The sequence below is a fragment of the Microcebus murinus genome, chromosome 10 (assembly GCF_040939455.1).
Source record: "Microcebus murinus isolate Inina chromosome 10, M.murinus_Inina_mat1.0, whole genome shotgun sequence".
NCBI classification, from domain to species: Eukaryota; Metazoa; Chordata; class Mammalia; order Primates; family Cheirogaleidae; genus Microcebus; species Microcebus murinus.
The window spans coordinates 81,234,043-81,257,020 of NC_134113.1; the positions used below are offsets into that span (position 1 = coordinate 81,234,043).

The 22,978-nt window shown below is 39.8% G+C and overlaps 1 protein-coding gene across 14 annotated transcripts in view; it reads left to right on the forward strand.

Annotated features, from left to right (window-relative positions):
* Positions 1 to 21,388: 21,388 nt before the first annotated feature.
* Positions 21,389 to 22,978, forward strand: part of C2CD5 (C2 calcium dependent domain containing 5) — a 96,163-nt gene continuing 94,573 nt past the window's right edge. For 7 of the 14 annotated variants that reach the window (XM_012785481.2, XM_012785486.3, XM_076007595.1 and 4 more), the window contains exons 1-2: positions 21,389 to 21,610; positions 21,773 to 21,891. In XM_012785481.2, coding sequence (XP_012640935.1) covers positions 21,802 to 21,891 — 90 coding nt within the window. In that variant the 5' untranslated portion in view covers positions 21,389 to 21,610; positions 21,773 to 21,801. The remainder of the gene's footprint in view (positions 21,611 to 21,772; positions 21,892 to 22,978) is intronic. The other 7 variants (XM_076007596.1, XM_076007593.1, XM_076007592.1 and 4 more) reach the window with 3 other exon arrangements.

Below are 22,978 nucleotides of genomic sequence, written 5' to 3' on the forward strand. Positions count from 1 at the left end.
TGCTCAAGGTCAGGAGTTTGAAACCAGCCTGAGCAAGAGTGAGACCCCGTCTCTACTGTAAATAGAAAGAAATTAATTGGCCAACTAAAATATATAGAAAAAATTACCCGGGCATGGTGGTGCATGCCTGTAGTCCCAGCTACTTGGGAGGCTAAGGCAGAAGGATAGCTTGAGCCCAGGAGTTTGAGGTTGCTGTGAGCTAGGCTGACACCACGGCACTCACTCTAGCCTGGGCAACAAAGCAAGACTCTGTCTCAAAAAGAAAAAAAATAATAATAAAATAAATAAATAACATTCTGTTCCTCTAGAACCATTCTTTTTTCCAAAATCTGCATTAGTTAATATTTTCCAGAGAAATGAAATTAATAGGATATATAGATATATAAGAGGGGATTTATTATGGGAATCGATTCACAAGATTATGGAGGCCAAGAAGTAGTATGATATGTTCTTTGCAAGCTGGAGAACCAAGAAAGCTGATAGGGTAATTCTGTTTGAATCTGAAGGTCTGAGCCAGGAGAGCCAAAAGGGATAACTCTCAGTCAAAAGGCCTGAAAACCTGGGTGGGTGGCAGTGGCGTGTAGGGATGACTGATATAAGCCCTGAGAACCTGGAACTCTAATGTCGCAGGGCAGAAGATGGATGTCCCAGCTATGGAAAAGAGAGTGAAACTTACCCTTCCCTTGTGTTTTTATTCTATCTGGGCCCTCAAGTGATTGGGTGATGTCCACCCACATTGGTGAGGGTGGATTATCTTTACTCAGTCTACTGATTCAAATGCTAATCTATTCTGCAAACACCCTCGCAGACACACCCAGAAATAATGTTTTACCAGCTATTTGGGTATCCCTTAACCCAGTCGAGTTGACACAGAAAATTAACCATCACAACACTGGTTGAAGAATTTGCTTTAAATGAGTGAAAAGTTCCCACTTCTACTGAAATAAGAGGTAGTAAACAAAGGCAACTGTAGCCAAGTTTGTAAATGCAATAGCAGGAAACTGAGGGAGTGTCAATCTGATTGCTTCTATTTTCACTTTGAAGTAGGAGTGAGGCATCTGTTGAGATGAGGGGGTGAAGGATTTGGAGGCTCAGAAGAGTGAAAGGCAGAGGAAAAAAGGAGAGAGAGCTGACTAGGAAAATTAGAGGGTTTCCAGATAATGTTGATTTTCCAGGTAGGGCTAGAAATCATGAATGTATTATGGCACCAATCTATATAATTGATGGATTTTCTCTAGCAAATATTTAACAGCCCAGCTGTTAGGATGGAGAAAGTAGAAAATAAACCTGCTGGACCAGGGTTAGGCAAATTTTTTCTGTAAACAGCCAGATAGTACTTATGTAAGATAAAGTGAATGGAGAAAAAAAAGAGCCAGATAGTACATATTCTAGGATTTGCAGGCTACATAGTTGCTATTCAACTCTGCCTTTGCAGTGTAAAATCAGCCATAGACAATATGTAAGCGAATGAGCATGGCTGGATTCCAATAAGATGTTATTTATTGACACTGAAATTTGAATTTAATTAAATATTCATGTCACAAAATATTACTCATCCTCTGATATTTTTCAGTTGTTTAGAGGTGTGAAAATAAATCTTACCTTGTAAGGCTCTACAAAAATAGGTGGATTTGGTCTGTGGGGCCCAGATTTTGTGAACCTCTGCCCTAGACTATGTGGAAGATTCAAGAAAGGTGCACCTTTGGAGCAGATATACCCAGGACTGAGCAAGGCTTGAAATTGTTTCCAGTTGGCCCCTTTAGAGGTGCTCTTGTGCAGTGTACAACCTGCTCCTATGTCTGTGAGGGTCCTTGCAGATTTGAGGGCCTATTACAGTTGAGGCGGTCAAGGAACATTAAGTATTGATGATATCAAGGAACTGATATAATAGGAGTGACTAAGGGAAGAGTTGGAAGATTAAAGTCCTAGAGCGGTATGTTTGAGTTCCAGGTAGTAACAAAAAGCAGCGTGTGGCTTATCCAGGGGTCAAAGTCTTTGATGAGAAGGAGGAAATGGCCATATTGTCAATAAGTGACAGTACCCATCAAGATTAGGGGTTGACATAGCTGATCATGTGAACCATAAAGGAAACAATGACGGTGAAGGTGATCTGGAAATAGTTCAGGGACAAAGTCAGGATCCATCAGTTGCTCTACTCCATGCCTGACACTCTCTGGTCCTCGCCCTTCCAAAAATTATCTCCCAATTTTTGCTCCTACGCCCCAAGGACTTAGGTCCTTTAAGATCCTTTTCCTTCCTCCCAAAGAACTTGTTCGGCAAGGAAACAATAGTGAAGAAATTTAGAAACTAAGAGAACAGAAAAGCTGGGGATGTTCATAAGGCAACAAGTTTTGCTTCATTATATTTCCATATTTCACCTGCATATTAGAATCTCCAGTTGAAGGTATCAGAGGCTTCTTAAGCTCAATATGTCCAAAAAATAACTTAACTTTCTCTTTGAAACACTCTGCCATCCCCCCATGTAAACTTTTGCGTGCTTTTGTGTATCCTCTCTCGGTAAAAGGATTCGCCAGCCCTTTCTTCCCAACTCCTTTCGTAGTTTTTCCTAGTCCATCAAACTATTTTTATATCCAGTGCTATGCTCTGCTTCAGGCTCTCATTACCTCTCACTTGGATTATAGAACATCCTTTCAATGAGCTCCCTAATAACCCTATCTTTTAAAAAAATTTTTGTAAGTTGTTCATTGTGGACATTTTTGCATTAATTTGATTTTCTAAAATATTGCATTAAAATATCATTTATCTTGGTTACTGAGTCTTTTGGTGCCTCCTCAAGTTCTACACACAGAAAGCAAATGCTTCCCTCACTTCACCCTTGTCCCAGCCCCACTCCCTGCCTCCAGTCTTGTCTCCCTCCATCTTTTCTCATTCAGCAAGAACAGTCAACTAACATACATATGTAACCATTCCACATTCCTGCTTAAAAATTTGCCAATGTATTCCTGTCAGGGTAATTCAACAAGATCAGTCTTTCTCTGGCCCCTGCTTACTATTAATATTTCAGCCTCTTTTTCAGATTTCTTCTTCTTCTTCCTCCCTTTGTCATTGCCATGGCTGACATTATGTTCTGGCACGGAATGAACACATAGCGGTCTTAAGGCTTTATATGTTTTCATCTTATGTGACAAGGTGATGTAGATATTATTATATCATTGAATTTCTATATTATTGTTGTTGCTTTATTTATTTATTTTTATTATTTTTTTTTTTTTTGAGACAGAGTCTCACTCTGTTGCCTGGGCTAGAGTGCTGTGGCGTCAGCCTAGTTCACAGCAACCTCAAACTCCTGGGCTTAAGCGATCCTTCTGCCTCAGCTTCCTGAGTAGCTAGGACTACAGGCATGTGCCACCATGCCTGGATAATTTTATATATATATATATATTTTTAGTTGTCCAATTAATTTCTTTCTATTTTTAGTAGAGATGGGGTCTCACTCATGCTCAGGCTGGTCTTGAACTCCTGACCTTGAGCAATCCTCCTGCCTCAGCCTTCCAGAGTGCTAGGATTACAGGTGTGAGCCACTGTGCCTGGCCTATATTATTGTTTTCTTTAGAGATGGGGTCTTGCTATGCTGCCCAGACTGGAGTGCAGTGGCTAGTCACAAGGTAGATCCCAGTATTGATCAGCAGGGGAATTTTGACCTGCCCCATTTCCAACCTGGACGGGTTCACTCCTCAGGCAACCTGGTGGTTCCCCACTCCTGAGAGGTCACTATATTGATGCCGAACTTAGTGCAGATGCCTGATGGGCACAGCATACAATATCCCAGATTCCTGGGCTCAAGTGATCCTCATGCCTCAGCCTCCAGAGTAGCTGGGACTACAGGTGTGTGCCACCACTCCCAGCATTATTTCTATATTAATGTATAGCCAAAGACACTGAGCTATAAAGTTCCATAACTCTCTTCCTCTGGGTATTTTTGTAGGCTTTTCCAGGTTTCCTAGCCTGGAAGACTCTCCAATTTCCTTCTATGCTTATTTCCTATGGTAGGTTGCATAATGCCCCCCCTAAGATGTCCACATCCTGATCCCCCAAACCTGCTACCTTACATGGTAAAAGGGATTTTGGAAATGTGATTAAGTTAAGAATCTTGAGATGGGGAGACTCTCCTACATTATCTGGGTGGGCCCAATGTATTAATAATTACAAAGTTCCTTACAAGAATGAGACAGGAGGATCACAGCGAGAGAGAAGACGTGATAATGGAAGCAGAGAGGCCAGAGTGAAGCCATTGCCAGGAGGGGGACATGAGGAATGTAGGTAGTCTTTAGAAGTTGCAAAAGGCAAAGATCAGATTATACCCTAGAGCAGCAAGTTCCCCAACCTTTTTGGTTTACCAGGGACCACTTGCGTGAAGACATTTTTTCCCCACGGACCAGGGTAAGGGAGATGGTCTCAGGATGATTCAAGGATATCACATTTATTGTGCAAGCAGACCTCTCTGCTGATGATAATCTGTATTTGCAGCCGCTCCCCAGCACTAGCATCACCACCTCCGCTCCACCTCAGACCATCAGGCATTAGATTCTCATAAGAAGTGCACAACCTACATTCCATGCACAGTTAACAGTAGGATTCGCTCTCCTATGAGAATCTAATGCCACTGCTGATCTGACAGGAAGGAGACCTCTGGTGGTGATGCGAGAGACCGGGAGGGAGCGGCTCTAAATGCAGATGAAGCTTTGCTCCCTCACCCACGGCTCACCTCCGGCTGTACGGCCCAGTTCCTAACTGGCCATGGCCCAGGGGTTGGGGACCACAGCCCTAGAGCATCTGAAAAGAATGCAGCCCTGATGACACCTTGATTTTGGACTTTCAATGCCCAGAACTGCAAGTCAATAAATCTTCACTAAATTTGTGGCAATTTGTTATAGCAGCAATGGGAAACTAATACACTTTCTCTTGAATGCCTTTCCTGATCTCCCGAAATTGTGTTAGATTCTCTTCTCAAAGTTTTCCCACAACTTCCTGTCCTTCGTCTCTCCGGGCACTAGTCTTGCTGCATTGCATTTCCTGGTTATGAGCCCATCTCTGTCTGCCTCTAGACTGTAAGTTCCTCAGACAGGGATTGTGTCGTCCTTTTGTATATGCAGCTGGAACTCAATAGGTATTTGTTGAGTGAATAAATGAATACAATTTCTCAATCAAAGAGGGTCGAGACTGTGGGTTTATACTAACATTATGTGTAAAATGATGACTATTAGATTTAAAATACAACCAACTTATCTTCCTGTCAAGAAAAAATGTAAAAAGGCAGAGAATGGGCTTTTCCCTAAATGTCCCATGAACACAGAAGAGGGGAGTGGTTTACCTTGACAACAAGAAACCTGCTTTCTTCAGATAAACAAAGGAAACAATAAAGCACGAGAGGGTGAAATTATTAAGAAATTTTGAAGTTTAATAAAGGCTTGCAGGTTTTTCACATAACTGGACACTTACTTAGCATTGACGTATTTGCCTCGTGACAGTGCTGAATGGAGTGTGACTGTGCTGGGCTGGCTACTATTGATTCGAACAGGAATCAGGGCCACATGACACTTTATTCCTATTTTCCTTTTGTCATAAATTTTTATAATGCCCCACGTCAGTCCATTCAGCTGCTGTAACAAAATACCATGCATTGGATGAAACAACAGACAAACAACAGACATTCATTTCTCACAGTCTGGAGGCTAGGAAATCTACAATCAAGGCTCTGGAAGATTCGACGTCGGGTGAGGGCCCCATTCCTGGTTCACAGGATGGCGCCTTCTCACCGTGTGCTCACATGGTGAAAGGGCAAGGCCAGTCTCCGGGGCCTCTTTTATCGGGGTGCTGATTCCATTCAAGAGAGCTCCACCCTTATGACCTCATCACACCCCAAAAGCCCCACCTCTTAATACTATCACATTGGAGATTAGCTCTCAACACAGGATTTGGGGGTGGGGAGGACCCAAACATTCAGACCCTAGCGCCTTTGTTTCACAGTGTAATTTCAGGATGCTGGTTCTCAAAGGAAGAGGACAGTACAGAATCATCTGAGTGTCTCCTCCATCCTTTACCCCACCAGCTGTTCAGAAGTCTGGCACCACGTGGCTGGGTTCTCTGCTCGGGGTATCACAAGGCTGAAACAAAGATGTCAAACTGAATTCTTGTCTGGAAGCTCTGGCAAAAAAAAAAAAAAAAAATTGTGTTAGTGGTATAGTCGGCAGAATCAGTTCCTTGCAGTTGTTGGGCAGAGGTCCCTGTTTCCTTGCTGGCTGTCGGCCAGGAATTGCACTCAGCAACAAGACGCCACCATGGTTGCTTCACAACTTAGATGTTTGCTTTTCATTTCAGGCTGGCTGGAGTATAGTTCTCAAACGTCCTCTTCTGTGAGCAGCCAGAAAAACTCTACGTTTTAAAGAGTTCCTATGGGCCGGGCGTGGTGGCTCACATCTGTAATCCTAGCACTCTGGGAGGCCTAGGTGGGCCGATCGCTCAAGGTCAGGAGTTTGAGACCAGCCTGAGCAAGAGCGAGACCCCATCTCAACTAAAAATAGAAAGAAATTAATTAGCTAACTAAAAATATATAAAAAAAAATTAGCCGGGCATGGTGGCGCATGCTTGTAGTCCCCGCCACTCAGGAGGCTGAAGCAGAAAGATCACCTGAGCCCAGGAGTTTGAGGTTGCTGTGAGCGAGGCTGACTACTCGGCACTCTAACTGGGGCAACAGAGTAAGACTCTGTCTCAAAAAAATAAATAAATAAAAATAAAGAGTTCATATGATTAGCTCAGGCCCACCCAGATAACCTCCCTATCTTAAAAGTCAACTCTGCCACATTATGTAATATAATCACAGGAGTTAAATTCATCATATTCACAGTCCCAGGGACCCACAGTCCCAACATATAGGTGGAAAATCTTGGAAGCCGTTTTAGAATTCCACCCACCATACCACTCCCTGCGAAAGTTTATCAGAATAAGGGAGTGTATTTAAAAAACAAACAAAAAAAGTCCTGCAGTTTTTCTTAATACTTTTCTTCACACACCCATAGAAAACCACTCCTTTAATGGAATCAAACTTCAACAACTCACAATCATATGATTAGTTTTATTTTTTTATTTTTTTCCGGTTTTTATTTCAGCATCTTATGGGGGTACAAATGTTAAGGTTATGTATATTGCCCATGTCCCCCCCTCCCCCCTCGAGTCAGAGCTTCAAGCGTGACCATCCCCCAAAAGTTGCACATCTCACTCATTGTGTTTGTATATACCCATCCCCTCCTCCCCCTCCCACCTGCCCGACACCCAATAAATGTTATTCCTATAGGTCCACTTAGGTGTTGATCCATTAATACCAATTTGCTCGTGAATACATGTGGTGCTTGTTTTTCCATTCTTGAGATACTTCACTTAGCAGAATGGGTTCCAGCTCTATCCAGGAATATACAAGAGGTGCTATGTCACCATTGTTTCTTAAAGCTGAATAGTACTCCATGGTATACACATGCCACATTTTATTAATCCACTCATGTATTGATGGGCACCTGGGTTGTTTTCACAACTTTGCGATTGTGAACTGTGCTACTATAAACATTCAAGGGCAGGTGTCCCATATGTAGAGTGTCATTTGATCTATTGGGTAGATGCCCAGTAGTGGAATTGCTGGATCAAATGATAGATCTACTTGTATCGCTTTAAGGTATCTCCATATTGCTTTCCACAGAGGCTGAACCAGTTTGCAGTCCCACCAGCAGTGTAGGAGTGTTCCTCTCTCTCCGCATCCATGCCAACATTTATTGTTTGGGGACTTTTTGATAAAGGCCATTCTTACTGGAGATAAGTGATATCTCATTGCAGTTTTGATTTACATTTCCCTGATGATTAGAGATGTTGTGGTTAGTTTCATTTAGTGTGATTAATATGATTAATTAGATTTTTCCAGCATGACTCTTAACTTCATTTTGTTACCTGATGGGCAGCAGGTAACTAGCCTGTGCAGGCCACCCATGCTGGCCCATGAATTCAGGTATGTTAGTTAACTAGTAAAACCACAACGATAAGATATTTTTAGGGGGAGCTAAAAATATCAGGTGATGGTTGTATTGTTGTACTAGAGTTTCTCCATGGGAGAAACTAGGTAAAAGGTACATGGGTCTCTCTATATTATTTTTTATAGTTGCATGTGCAGTCTAAAAGTTGCAGTCTAAAAATATCATCTCAAATTGAATATTTAATTTAAAAAAATATCCATTTTTTGGTGGCATATTAGATTGAGATGGCACATGTCAGTATCTGAAACCTAGACATTGCTTTTGCTCTTTCCAAAAAAAAAAAAAAGAGAGAGAGAGAGAGAGAAGCATGAATGGAAGCAGGATAAAAGCTTGAGGAGATGGACGGGGGGTTGGAATATCCTAAGTGAGGAATCTGGTAAGAGCTCAATGAAAGGTGAGCTAAAGCTCCAGACAGGTTCTTCTGCAGTTAACTTGGCAGTTTCTAGGTTGGAATTTGTGCCTTATTTAGAATATCAGAAATCCAAAGCTTTTTCTAAGTTTCCATTACATTATGCAGAATGATATTTTAAGCAAAAACACTGTGACTTTGTAACCACTTAAAAGAGAATGATTAAAAAAGAAAAAAGCCCCCCAGGAGCAAGACACTTATTTCCTCCTAGACACAGTTTCTCTGATTCCAGTCACCACCATGTGACCACAAAGGCTCATTACTCATCAGGGTGTTCTTCTCTGAAGATAGGTTACATCCTGGGCAAGGTGAGAAGAGTACTGAAATAAGCCTTTGTTCAGTAAATTGTGATTTCTGCTATAAAAAGTATTTAAAATAACAATTATATTTTAGCTTGTTATATAATGAAACACTTAAGTAAAAGTATCATATTCCATGATTAGCTTCAATTCCCAACTTGTTTCATTTGACCCCCAGGTAAAAACTTTCTAGGCAATTTCCAGATGCTATCCACCAGCTATTTTTCCCTCTTTTTAGTTCATATCTTGTAAATAATTGAGATCATTGACTATGGTGTCCTCACTCTGTTTATCTCTGCTTATTTTTCCACAAAATTGCTAATCTTTAGAGAGTATTTCAAACCATTGTTTCTATTTCTGAGCCAAAAAAACCCAAAAGGTAGAGAAAGTTGTGGATGACAAGGATTTTTGAAACTTTAACATGTGCCATGTCACAATCTCTCCTTCGTTTGGGAAAAAAATGTATTTGGTACACCGTCATTAGAAGTTCAAGGTGCTCCAAAGCTAATGTGATTCCTAATACATAACTTTTAAAAATTATAGCAAGGTCTAGGGGAAAAAATATGAAGGGTGTTTTGTTTTTTTATCTTCCTCTATGTCATAGGAGTTTTTGTATGCATGTAACATTACATTAGGAATTAAAGGAAGCCCACCTCTTAAGGCACTAAATAAAAAAAAAAAAGCAAAAGCAAAACAAAATATTTTAATTGCATGTCATTTTAGGCACCAAGGCAGAAGGAATTAACTTTGCAAGGAAAAAAGTGACTATGTTATGACCATGGATCCTGACTGTGGATAAACTTCTCAAACTTTGGAAACAATTAAGGCAAGAAATTTCAGCTCTATTGAAATGCTGCCTGAGACCATGATGACAGAGCAAATCTATCCTACCTCAAGATGACAATTATTCTTTTCACTGTAAAATCCTCCTACTACCAGAGGAGATCTAAAACCTCCAGCTGACAGCCAGAGCCAAACTGCCATACTTGTAACGCCATATTCCAACCTAGTTAACTCTCTGCCTATATGCATCCACATGAGTGGGCAAACCCAACAGAGGAACCCAACCAACACACAGACCTGTGAGCATAATAAATATTGTCATTAAGTCACTAATTTTTGGGGTGGTCAAAACATTTCAAAATAGTCGGGGAAAACTTCATGGAACTCAGCATGTACAAAACTGGACTCATTTTTCTTGACCTTTCAGACTTCAATTTTTTTCTAGTAGCAGTACAACCATTTCTTCTTTTCTGTCTTTTGAAATAGAGGCATGTTTTCTTCTTCATCTTCATTCTTTCCCTCCCCTATGTACAGTATCTAAGTATCATCAATTCTTCCTTAATGATTTCCTTCTCAACTCTCCCTTCTATTAACACTGTCACCACATTCATGCTAATTTAATAACTAAAGTACAGCAATGATTCTTTGCTTTCTATCTTCAGCAGCTCAATTTATCCTGAATCCTCATGTAACTGTCACGGTAGTAAAATTACTCTAATTATGCTTCTTTTCACTGTAAAATCCTTAAATGGCTTCCTTTGCCTACACAACAACATTCTTGCTCCTTTGCCTTATCTATTCAATCACCTCCCTGCCATGCATATTTCCAGGTGTAATCTTTCTTCTAAGTTATCACTTTTCTCCACAAACTTCAGTCAAATTAGCCTAGTCATTGTGTCTAGACTATGCTATAAACATTCTTCTTTAACACTTTTGCTCTTGACTTTTTTCATATGAATCCTCACTATCTAGATCTTGCTAATCCAATAATGTCCAACTCAAATTCTACCCGCTTTGTGAGGCATCTTCCCTGATTATTTCCAGATTATTTTTTGAACTCCTTTAGTATATGATGTCCAAACCATTCAGTTAACACCCACTGTATAGTCATTTATTGTAGTTACATTTTTCACGTGTAAATATTTTATCCATGCACCTAAATTGCAACCTGGAAATCAAGGCATGTATTTTACATCTTGTATAATGTGTAAAAGATTGTCAGTAAATATTAACTGACATTGGAGGGGACTGTATGATTTGGGCAGAATTTGAGTTGGTGGGCCTCAAATTCTGAAGGGCCACTTTAAGCTAGAGAAACTAGAGAAACAATGGGAAAATACATGGTTTGTTCCAAGGATGGGAAACATAATATCAAACAGTGGGCCAATTTAATTCCTTAATGACAAGAACAACAAAAGCATCACTCAGCTGTCATTCTTCTTGCTTACTTTCCCCCATCATATAATTGGGCTAATTTTTGCTTCAGGACTTTTGCACTTGTGGAAAATATAATCACTGAAGTAGAATTTTAAAATTAGACTTTATTGTTTACAACAAGCGTGTTACAGGAAGGAAAGAGGGGGAGTGTTCACAAACCGTAGGCAAATTACCACCATACCCCAGTTCTTTAACATATAAAATTACAGGATCTACTTTTTACCTAAGACTCCCCCTTCTAAAGTTGTCTTGCGGTTAGCAGGGGAGGAAATGCCACATAGCACCCAGCTGGGTGGGGGAAAGTGGAGCCCTGCAGTCAAAAGTTCCTAAAAGCTTTTTCAAAGCGGTACATATATTTGAAAGGGTCAAAAGTTGGTCATGTAAAACATTGAGGAACTACCATTTAGATGAGACCTTTACTTTCTTTAATAACGGACATATAGTGAGTGTAGTCTTCATTCAACAAATTAATTTATTTATCAACTTTGCTTATAATAAACAAAAATTATAAACACAAAAGTTGAGAAAAAAAGAATAAGAAAAAATTAATACCATGGGAACACTGACCAAAAGGAAGCCGACCTAGCTATAGTAATATAAATGAAATAAATATACTTTAAGGCAAAAAATATTCCTAGCAGGTCACTTCATAATGTTACAATGTTCAATTCATCAGGAAGGTAGCACATTTCTACCTTTGTGTGCTCCAAATAACAGCTGTATGCGTAAACCAAAAAATCGACAGAACTATAGTGAAGAAATAAATAAATCCACAATCATTGTAGATTATGGAGAAGCTAATTTTTTTAAACTATCCCTGTTCCTCCTACATCTTTGCATTGCTCATTCTCTTCTTTTCAGGTATTACCTCCTCAGAGAGTTATTTTTGAGTTACTCTGTTTAAAACAATGTCTTCCTATCATTCTTTATAGGATACATATACACCCAATGTTTTAGTATTCATTTGCTTATTTATTGAATTTCTCCTTTACTACAATGTATTCTATGAGGGTGGGGATACCATCTATCTCATTCAGCATGAAATCTCTTGGTTCCCTGAACAGTTTCTGCCACATAAAAATGTTTGCTGAGTAAGTGAATAAATAAACAGGTAATAATCGTTGAACACTCCTGTGCTAGAAACTTTAAATGTATTATTTTGAGTCTCCCAACAACCCTGCATTTTATAGGAAGGGGTACATAGTTTACTCAATCTCATAGTTAGTAAATGGCAGCCAATATTTGAATCCAGGGATATTCTCTTCTTGCTGGTCCTTAGCATTCCACTGGACAGGGGAATCCACCATAGGCTCTTACACATGAATATGACATTATATCCATTCAATAAAAAATGTATTGAAATTTCTACTGTGCATAATATATCAGAGATGCAATGGTGAGGCAGAAATGGACAGTGCTGGACTTCATGGGTCTGAAGTTTTTATTACCAGGGCACAGAAACATTAAATAAATACTTGCATAATTAATTATTTTAGCCTCAAAAGGAATAAATTTAGGTACCTATAGTAACACATAACAGGAGAAGTTGATCTAGGAATTGACGTTTGAGTTGAAATTTGAAAGATGTACAGGGATCAATGTGACGACAGGAGAAAAGGGGTTATGGATATTTCAGACACAGGGTGGGCAAACTTAAAGAAAACTCATAGTATGTATCTCTAACATCAGAAGTTAAACTATCTATAATGCTATTTTTGTGCCTAAGAAACTTAGCAATAAACATTATCAATATCCATATTTCCTTGATTGTCTCAGAAATGTGCCTACAGTTTGTTAACATAAGGATCCACTCAGGATTCATACATTACATTTGGTTGAATCATCTCTTAAATCTTTTAAAATATTTCTTAAAACATTTCTCCAGTTCTTTATTTTTCTTGTGATATATTTGTTGAAGAAGCAGTCACTTGTTCTATAAAATTGCCCTTATTTTATCAATAGATTTTCCTAATTGCCTCCCAATGGTGTTATTTAACACGCTCCTCTGTTTACTGTATTTTCTATAAAACTGGAATAGGTATAGAGGCTTGATCAGATTCAGGTTGAATTTTTTTTTTTTTTTAGCAGGAATACCTCTTGGGAGGTGTTGTTATATCCTATTGCATCATGTCAGGTAACGCATAAGCTTGATTGTCTCTCTTTCTGTGATGTGAGCAACCATTAATCAACAATGCCTGAATCCAGGATTTCACTAGGGGTTGCAGACTGGTGATATTTTAATTTTACCATTTCTTATTCATTTATTAACTGAAATATTTCTATAAACTTTCTCTCATCAGGAACTCCTTCAGGTTACCCTTAAGTCCAATTCTTCAGAAAAGGCAAAATAAATGCTTGATGCATTCTCTTTAGCTTGTTTTTAGAATAATGTGATGGTTTCCTAGCATTCTCAAAAGGGACCAGCCAGTTTTATTTGTTTTCTCCGTTGTCTTTAATATCATTATGGACTCTGGAGTTTTACAAACTTGATGTGTCCCAATTCATTGCAGTTATTGATCTCGTTGATTTTCAAGTTGCTCCATTTTTAGCCACTGGAAGCCTCTTTTATTGACTTCTGAGTTCCTCTGTCATTACCCTAGGAGTCTTTGATAGATTCCTTGTTTTCTAGTATGACCAGCTTAACTTACTCCAGACCTACAAATAGCCATTTCTCTAAGGATATGTCTTGGTCCTTTTAAGTGGAAAATGGTATTCAGAGTAGAGATCACAATCTTGGGACTAGGGGAATTCACTGGTACTGCTTGGTCAATATTTATATGACATTTCAATGAATGGAATTAAAAAACTTTTCTTTTAAAGAGAAAATAGATTATAAATTCATACTATTCATAATATATCTAACTATAAATTAGGATGATTATATTTTCTTTAATTTTTATATTGTATCTCTTTTTTTCTTACCCTGAAATCTTGGTTCCTGGAGAAATTAAACTAATTGTATACAAGAACCCTTTCTCTCTCTCTACACACAAACACATATAATTTCAGATATATAATATCAATATTATTATTAACGATATGATAATAAAATCAGTCTAAGATTTCTTTGCAGTTATTTTTGTCCTTAGGATATTTCTCAGTAGGGATATATAGATAAATCCCTATGTTGCAAAGGAACTTGAAATAATTCTTTTCTGTGTGGTTAATTTTCAATCTCTCTGCATAATTAGGTTTCATTTTCCTTTCAATTAAATTTTTTTATTTTCCTTTACAATTATAGAAATCATTTACTTTTTTCTAAAGTTTATGCTACCAAAAAAGGAATATTCAGAAAAGTTTAGCTTCATTCCTATATTATCCACTCTGTCCTCTCTATCCCCCCATAGGTAAGTATTTTTGTTTTTATATTTCATTTAAAAATAACGTATACAAATACATTTCTGTATTATTTTTCCTCCCTTTTCTTAGATAAAAGATGATTGCAGGCTGGGTGTGGGTGGCTCACGCTTGTAATCCTAGCACTCTGGGAGGCTGAGGTAGACGGATCGTTTGAGATCAGGAGTTTGAGACCAGCTTGAGCAAGAGCAAGACCCCATCTTTATTAAAAAAATAGAAAGAAATTAATTGGCCAACTAAAAATATATAGAAAAAATTAGCCGGACATGGTGGTGCATGCCTGTAGTCCCAGCTACTAGGGAGGGTGAGGCAAAAGGATTGCTTGAGCCCCGGAGTTTGAAGTTGCTGTGAGCTAGGCTGATGCCACAGCACTCTAGCCCAGGCAACAGAGTGAGACTCTCTCAAAAAAAAAAAAAATATATATATATATATATATGTATATATATACACACTTTTTTTCCTAAATATGCTTTTTTAAAAATGCTTAACCAGCAAATCCTGGTGATTATATTATAGTCATATAAAGATATTTTCCTTTCAATTTTAAGCTGCAAATTATTCAAATATGCAACGTAACAGTTTATTCAATTGTTTTGTTTATGGCAGGCATATGCAATAGTCTTTTGTTATCACAAAGAGTGTTGCCATAAATAACCTTGCATACAAAACTTTTTGTGTTTTTGCTGGTGTTTTTTTTTGGGGGGGGGGTTCCTACAAGTGAAATTATTGGGTCAAGCACAAATCCATACCTAATTGTGCTAGATATTGTCAAATTCTTCTCCATACAGGTTGTATTATTTTGCATTCCCAGCAGCAATATATGAGGCTTCCCCACAGCCTTGGCAACAGAGTATGTTGTCAAACATTTGCATTTACACCTGATATGTAAGAAATGACAACTCATTATGGTATCAATTTGCATCTTTTTATTATGGTATCTGTTTATTAGTATATGGTATAGGGTAATTGGACTTTCTTTTTCTGCAAGTCATCTGTTTATAGTCCTTGTCAATTTTTCCAAAACAATTTTAGCTGTTTTAGAAGCTGTTCACATATAAAAGATAACAATCTTTTGTCTGTGATATAAGTTTCAAGTATTATGATGTGAGGAACACATTCAATTTTTTTTCCATATAGCTATCCAGTTATCCCAACATTAACTATTAAGAAATGGAACATAGGTTTTTCTGCAGTTGAAATATGATTGATGTAGTTGCAATAGGGCAGTTGGAGAGTAATGCTAAATAAAACTAGAAAGTAGGTAATGTACACCATAAGATCATAGAGTCTTATGGTCTACATTAGAAATTTCGGTTTTTATTATAATAGCAGTAGAGAGACACTGAAGAGTTTTTAAGCTTGGTAATATGTGTCAGGGGATGTTTGAGTAAACCTTTCTGAGGGTGATGAGCATGGGTTTCTTTGCTCAAATGGGAGGTAAGACGTAGATTAGTTACCTGACAGCCAAGCCACAAGGCAGGAGTAGTAGTGACTAAAGTCCAAGGGTATGTAGCTGAATTTTATACTTGGGGCATTTATTCAAGTCCCAACCTCTTTAGTATTAAAAGACGTGTAAAGTTTATCACAACACAATTCACAATAGCAAAGATATGGAATCAACCTAAGTGTCCATCAATGGATGAATGAATAAAGAAAATGTGGTGTATATATACCATGGAATACTAGTTAGCCATAAAAAAGAATGAAATCATGTCTTTTGCAGCAACATGGATGGAACCGGAGGCCATTATCTTAAGTGAAATAACTTAGAAACAAATACTGCATGTTCTCACTTATAAGTGGGAGCTACATAATGTGTACACATAGCTATAGAGAGTGGAATAATTGATTGGAGAGTGGGAAGGGTGGGTGGGTGGGAGCTGGGTGTGGGATGAAAAATTAGTTAATGGGTACAATGTATATAATTTGGGTGAATAGTTACACCAAGAGCCCAGATGTCACCACTGTACACTATATCCGTGTAACAAAACTGTACTTGTACCCCCAGATCTACAAAAATAAAAAAAAATCTAAAAGTAATGGCTTTTTAAGGCCATTTAAAAAATGTAATTGGCTTTTCTTGTTCTAATATGGTTCCCACAAGTATTGCTACTTAAGGCTAAAATTTCAACTTCATCTCATATGAATTACGGTAGGTGCCTGCATGTATGGTACCTATAATGTGTGAAACTACTCCCTCCTGTGGGAAGCAACAGAACCTATAGCAAGTTTAGAAACCTCCAATGCAGCTGTCTGGACCAGACTGGCTAGGTATTGTATCATATGGACAGTACAGGGATACTACAGCTCACTTTTGTTCTTCCCATCAATTGCAGTAATTTGGAACTGTCCACTTGTCAGCACTTCTCCTTCAAATAATGCTAGTCTGCAGTTCAGCTTGGGAGCTGTGGTATCCTGCTCATTACAAATTAAGCCAATACATCTACCTTTGCTTTCCAAGATACCTTGGATACATTATTTAGTGGCTCCTCTAACAACAGGAAAAGACTAGAAGTTAACAAATGGGTTTGGAAATTATGTGTCATCTTAATTAATCTAATTGATGTTATAGTTAGTGCCTCTGTGAAGATAATGGCCTATAGGACTATAAAAACTCTAATTATTAATACCACCTAATTGGCAAGGGAAAAGTGTGAATAAGAGGATATATGTACAGTGTTGGATTAATTGTACATATTGAGTAAATTGGGATCTTCTTCAGTTTGTAGATAATGTTAAAATAAAATGGAATGACCTAGCACTAGGAGAAAAGTTAACACAAGGTTGAAAAGCCATAGAGTTTGACTTTAAATAAACCCAACAAGGCAAACATAAAATAAAAATTGTCTTCTGACTGATATCTGTCTCTTGAAGTTATGAACTTTTGGGGGGGGGGATGGGCAGAGTCTTGCTCCATCTCCCATGCTAGAGTGCAGTGGTATCATCATAGCTCACTGTAACCTCAAACTCCTGGGCCCAAGTGATCCTCCTGCCTCAGCCTCCCAAGTAGCTGGCACTACAGGTGCACATCATTAACATATTTCTATTTTTTGTAGAGAGAGGGTTTTGCTCAGGCTGTTCTCAAGCTCCTGGCCTCAAGCTATTCTCCCACTTCAGCCTCCCAAAAGTGCTAGGCTTACAGGAGAGAGCCACTGTGCCTGGCCTAAATTCTTAACATTTTAAATACTTTTTTATAAAGAAAAGCTCTGACTACAATAAAGGAGAATCCCCTGATCTTTGGCAAGTTACAACCCCCTGATCTGTAACTCCTAAAACAGACTTACACAAATTTGCTATTTACTATTTTTTAAAATACATTTTAATTGATACATATTAGATGTATATATTTTTGCTATACACGTGATAATTTGATATATATAATCAAATCAGGGTAACTGGGATATGCATCACCTTAAATATTTATTCAAATTTGCTATTAAAGAAGCTCACTTGGGCTGCTTTGTGGTAAACGCATTAGAAAAAAAGCAAGAGTGCTAGTAGGGATACTAGTCTTCCTGGTGATAGATAACAGGGGAAAACATGAATTTGAGAGACTTTTGTGAATTATAAACAAAAGGACTTGGTTATTAGTTGGGTGTCAGGGCTAAAGAAGAGGAAGAGTTAAAGATAACTGTCAGTTGTGGCTAGAGTTATCTAGAAGGCCTTTAAGTTGACATAAATGGAAAATCTTCAAGCTTTGCAGTACAGGCACTAATAAGGGAATCTTGTCTTGGTGCTGGCACAATAAGAAAGTACCTGCCCATTATACCTGGGTACCATTGCTCACTGAATGTATTAATGGGCACTGACACAAAGCAATGTGTTCTACCTCAATAATCTTACAGTCTGGATGATATTTTATTCATTGTGGTCCCTATTCCCATGGTACATTAGGCATGCCTTTATGAGATACAAGGGAACCAATCAGAAGATGAGGGTAACTGGCTGCCTACTTATTGCATTTTTAGTCTCAGCACAGCTGATTTACTGCTTTATGAGTAAATCAAAGCAAAAGTAACCGAGTCCAAGTTGTCATTTGTATACACTTTCAGACTTAAATCAGTGAGTTTCGGGCTTGAACAATTGAATATGTAATTGGTGTTGCTACTATTTGAGATGGAGAACATAGTAGAGGAAGATTAGGATTATTTTTATACTTTTGTAATTGCTGTTGTAGTTATGGGGAAGGTAAAGAAAATCAAGTCAGTTTTGGACATTTTGACATTGAGGTCACTTCAATACACCAAATGGAAATAGAACTACAAAGTTGCATATGGGTCAAGATCTCAGAAGAAAGTTAGGAGATAAAGACAAAATTGTGAGAGTTCTTGGCTAAACAGATAGAAATTTAAATTATGAGCATGGATGAGATCACTCAGGGAGAGAATATAGTTAGTAGAGAATAGGGCCAAAAACTGAACCTGAGAGAAACACATATTTAATAGTTAAGGACAATGAGTAGGCTGAGAAGACAGACGTATATAACCAGAATAGGTAAGAGAAACATGATATCTGAATACCAAGACGAAGAATATTTTAAGGACAGTGTGGTCAAGAGCATCAAATGCTAATGAGTCATATAAAATGAAAACTGAAAAGTGTCCATTGGATTTAGCAATCAGAGGTTATTCTTTTTTTTTTTTTTTTTTTGGGACAGAGTCTTACTCTGTTGCCCAGGCTAGAGTGCAGTGGCGTCAGCCTAGTTCACAGCAACCTCAAACTCCTGGGCTCAAGCGATCCTTCTGCCTCAGCCTCCCAAGTAGCTGGGACTACAGGCATGCACCACCATGTCCAGCTAATTTTTTCTCTCTATATATATTTAGCTGTCCAAGTAATTTCTTTCTATTCTTAATAGAGACGGGGTCTTGCTCTTGCTTAGGCTGGTCTCGAAATCCTGAGCTCAAACGATCCACCCGCCTTGGCGCTCCAGAGTGCTAGGATTACAGGCGTGAGCCACTGTCCCCGACCTGTTATTAATTTTAATTAATTTTAAACACCAATTTTTAAGTGTTTGATAGGATAACTATGAGAAAGATATTCCAGGCAGCAGAAAAAGCATAGTTTCCTGATAAACTATATGTAACCTTTAAAGAGCATGGGTTCTTGGAATCACATTGCCTAGATTTAAATCCTGCCTCCATCTTTAAGCCCTGTGACCTTAGGTAATCACCACAGCTTTGCAGAACCACAATTTCCTAATCTATAAAATGAAGGCTGATAATTCCTGTCTCATAGGATTTTAGAGAGGCTTAAAAGCTGTGAGGCACTGAATTCAGCACCTGGCACACAGCAAACAATGTAAGTTAACTCATATTACTGTAGAATTTAAAATGCAAAAAGAGGAGCAGGATAAGGTAATCAGGAGTCAGATCACCATAGATTTGTCAGGAAAGACAGCACTGTTCCCAGCATTAATTAAAACAAACTAGTACAATTATTAGGAAACGGTTAAACTGAAATCAAGCTTAATTCTACTAAAAATAGCCTTCAGGAAACATCTTAATTATAATCTCCTGTTGATGAAGCCTAGGGCAACAGGTACGTACAAGTACCTTACAGTCTACTAATTAGGAGGCTGAGATTGCTAACCTCTAATTGTGCAATTTGCAAATAGTTTTTACATTACAACATCTTGTAATGTACCATCGCATTATCTTTCATTAAGATTGTTGCTAAACTGCAGGTTTCTTACTAGTTTTTCTTTATACATATTTGTATTAAAAAAATGAACTGGTAATGTGGTAATACTCTAATTTCATTAGAAAAAGCTATTTCCATCCTATAACCCAAAACAACCAGCCAACCTTCAGCATTTGGCAAGGACATGTTAAAGGAAGAGTCAAACTCTAGAAAAAGCTGCAGGTGGATGTATGGAAATTTGCATGGGAACTATGGCCTCTATCCTTTTGACATAGTTTGGATAATGGTATCTCTAGTTCAAACACTCAGCTATTTATTTTTTTACATTTTAATTTTGAGGAAATCGTTTCCTTTTTCTTTTGGTTATGGTTTCCTTTTCCCTTGCTTATGTGAACAATATTCCTTCTATAAAAAGGGATTTTTGCCTTGAAAAGGTAATTCTGGGTCACTACTGGGTGGGGTACATAATCTACCCTGTTGAAGTATTTTTGAAGTTAAAAATATCACGATGATACCGTCATTTAGGAATTTTCCATTCCTGACGATTCCAGCGTTATAATCTTCCCACCGGCATTGTTAACGCTTGATTTTGGAATTTGATCTGCAGTATGCCGTTAATGCTGATTTTTATATTTCTATTTCTTTTGATATTTTGTATGGAGTGATTCGTGTTACATCCTCTCTGTGCCTCAATTTCCCTAATCTTTTTCAGATGGTCTGAGCCTATGGATGATGCCTCATTTTCAGCACGTTTGCCTACGGACAATTGGGTCAAGTCTTCAGGTTGTTGAATGCTCTTCGGGTTCATTTCTCGTAGTTGACTAAACTTTCCCACGGTAGGAAAGCCCTGAACGACTTGTGCCAGCAGTGTGGGTGTCTCGGCTTGCAGTCGCTTCATAAGCACAACGAGACAGTTTAAGGGTGCAAGGCAAACTTTTCAAGCCGTGACTTTCGATTTCAAAGTACGTATGACCAAGTCAGCAGTTTCACGGCATAATACTTACTCCATTATCGGCGATGTCTCTGATATTTCTTACTGTTTCATAGAAAACAAAAACCTTCACCGCACCTGTACCCCTTCCGGGTAGAAGAAACGAGATAAATTGGTCTTACGAACCACACGCTAACGGCCGACTGAAAACGCTCCTCTAGAAAGTCCTTGATGCTGGTTCTTCTGTCACAGCCCTTCGGGAACGCGGCGCTTGCAGCTCGGAGGGCGCGGGAGGGCGCGTAGCCCCGGGAGGATGGCGCGTTTGCCTCGAGGGCAGCAGCGGCAGCACCGCACCGAACTCCTACCCCCCAGTCGGTGGATGATGCAGGACTCGACCCACTTCCCTGCCCTCCCGCTTCCTCCAAGTCAGTTCCGCCCCCTTCGTCTCTTTTCGGGGAATTTAATTTCTCCCCCGACAAGTGGGCAGAGCGCCGAGTGATCGATGCTTTCTCCACGCCCCGAGAGCCGCCATTTTTGGGGGGGGAGGAGAAACACAAGCAGGTGCGGCAGAGGCTCAACGCGATGGTGACTGGGTTTTACTCCTCCTTCCAGCACTGTGGGGTCAGAGCAGAAGAACCCATCGGGCTCCTTCCTCCGGCTGCCTCTCCGGAATGAGGCCTCAGCGCCCGCGCGGGACGGGCCCCTTTTCCCTGAGAGAGTGAGTGGCATCCCGCCGCGCGACGGCCCGGCGCCCCCGCGCGCCCTCCGCTGTCGGTTGCCCCGCGCGCTCCCGCCGGCGCGCGCCGCTCCCCGCGCGCCTGCGCCCCTCCCCCGCGGGGGCCCCCGCGCTCGGCGCAGGCTCATTTGTTTGTTTCTGCAGGAGCTCGAGGAGAGGCCGAAGCCGAGACCATGCCTGGGAAGCTGAAGGTGAAAATCGTGGCCGGGCGCCATTTGCCGGTGATGGACCGTGCTAGTGACCTGACTGATGCCTTCGTGGAGGTTGGTGCAAGGTCCTGCCCCTCAAAACACAGGGAGCGCCGAGCCCTGGTGAAGGAGCCGCCCGCCTCGCCCGCAGCCCCCCGCGCACCTTCCCCTTTGGACTGCCCTCCCGCCTGCCGGGCTGGGCCAGCTGTCCCGCGAGGGATGCCCGCCAGACCTCAGCCCGGGTGATGGGCGCCCGGCCCCGCGGGGAGGCGCCTGCTGTTCTGCATGCCGGGGTGACCCCGATGTCGGGACTCATTGACTGGCCACCTGCCAGTCAGGAAATCCCAGGGTGTGGCCGCGCAGCCACTGAAACACACACACACGCACGCACACACACACAAACGCACGCCCTGTCCCGGGAGGGGTGGCTCTTCAGGCCAGAGTGGTGGACATCATGTTTAAAAAAACGTACACACAGCCCTTCATGGGCACTTGGAGTCCTACCACGCTGGGAGATCCGCTCTCAAGCCCAACATTGTCTGAATCATCAGTGTAAGTTCTAAAACACAAGTGTAACACTTTCTGCTCTTGTACAGACTGGTAGGTCTGATGAGCTGTTTCAGGGTAATTTAGTGCCTTGAGGTAGGAAGTCAATTAAGCGCCATGGGTTTAAATTGCAGAATTGCTTTTTAAATCTAATGATTACTTTAAAAGTCATGCAAATTAGCGCAGGCCCAGGGCCCAGAAAGTAATAACTCAGAGCCTGAAAGAAGCCATATAAAAATTGTAATAAAAATAGTCGTGATGAGCCAGAGCATTAGAGCAGTAATAATTGGGGTTATTAATGCTTTTAGCTGATAAATGATAATATACAGCCTGATTTCTTCTCAATATAAAATACTCTTAATGTTCCCTAAAGGTTTTCTAACCTAATAATGGCAGTTCTCCCACCCTCCCATATCACAGTACCCCACATACTGTCATGGTGATTCTTAATCCCAACTTCATTTTCATTTGAGAAAATTCCCCAAGTGCTTTTGTGTCAGATATTAGGTAAAGGGGATACACAGGTAACCAAAGCATAGTATTTGCTTTCAGGTAGTTCAGAGATTGACACAGTTTATTTTAATATCTAATAGTTAACATTTGTTCAGTCTCAAAA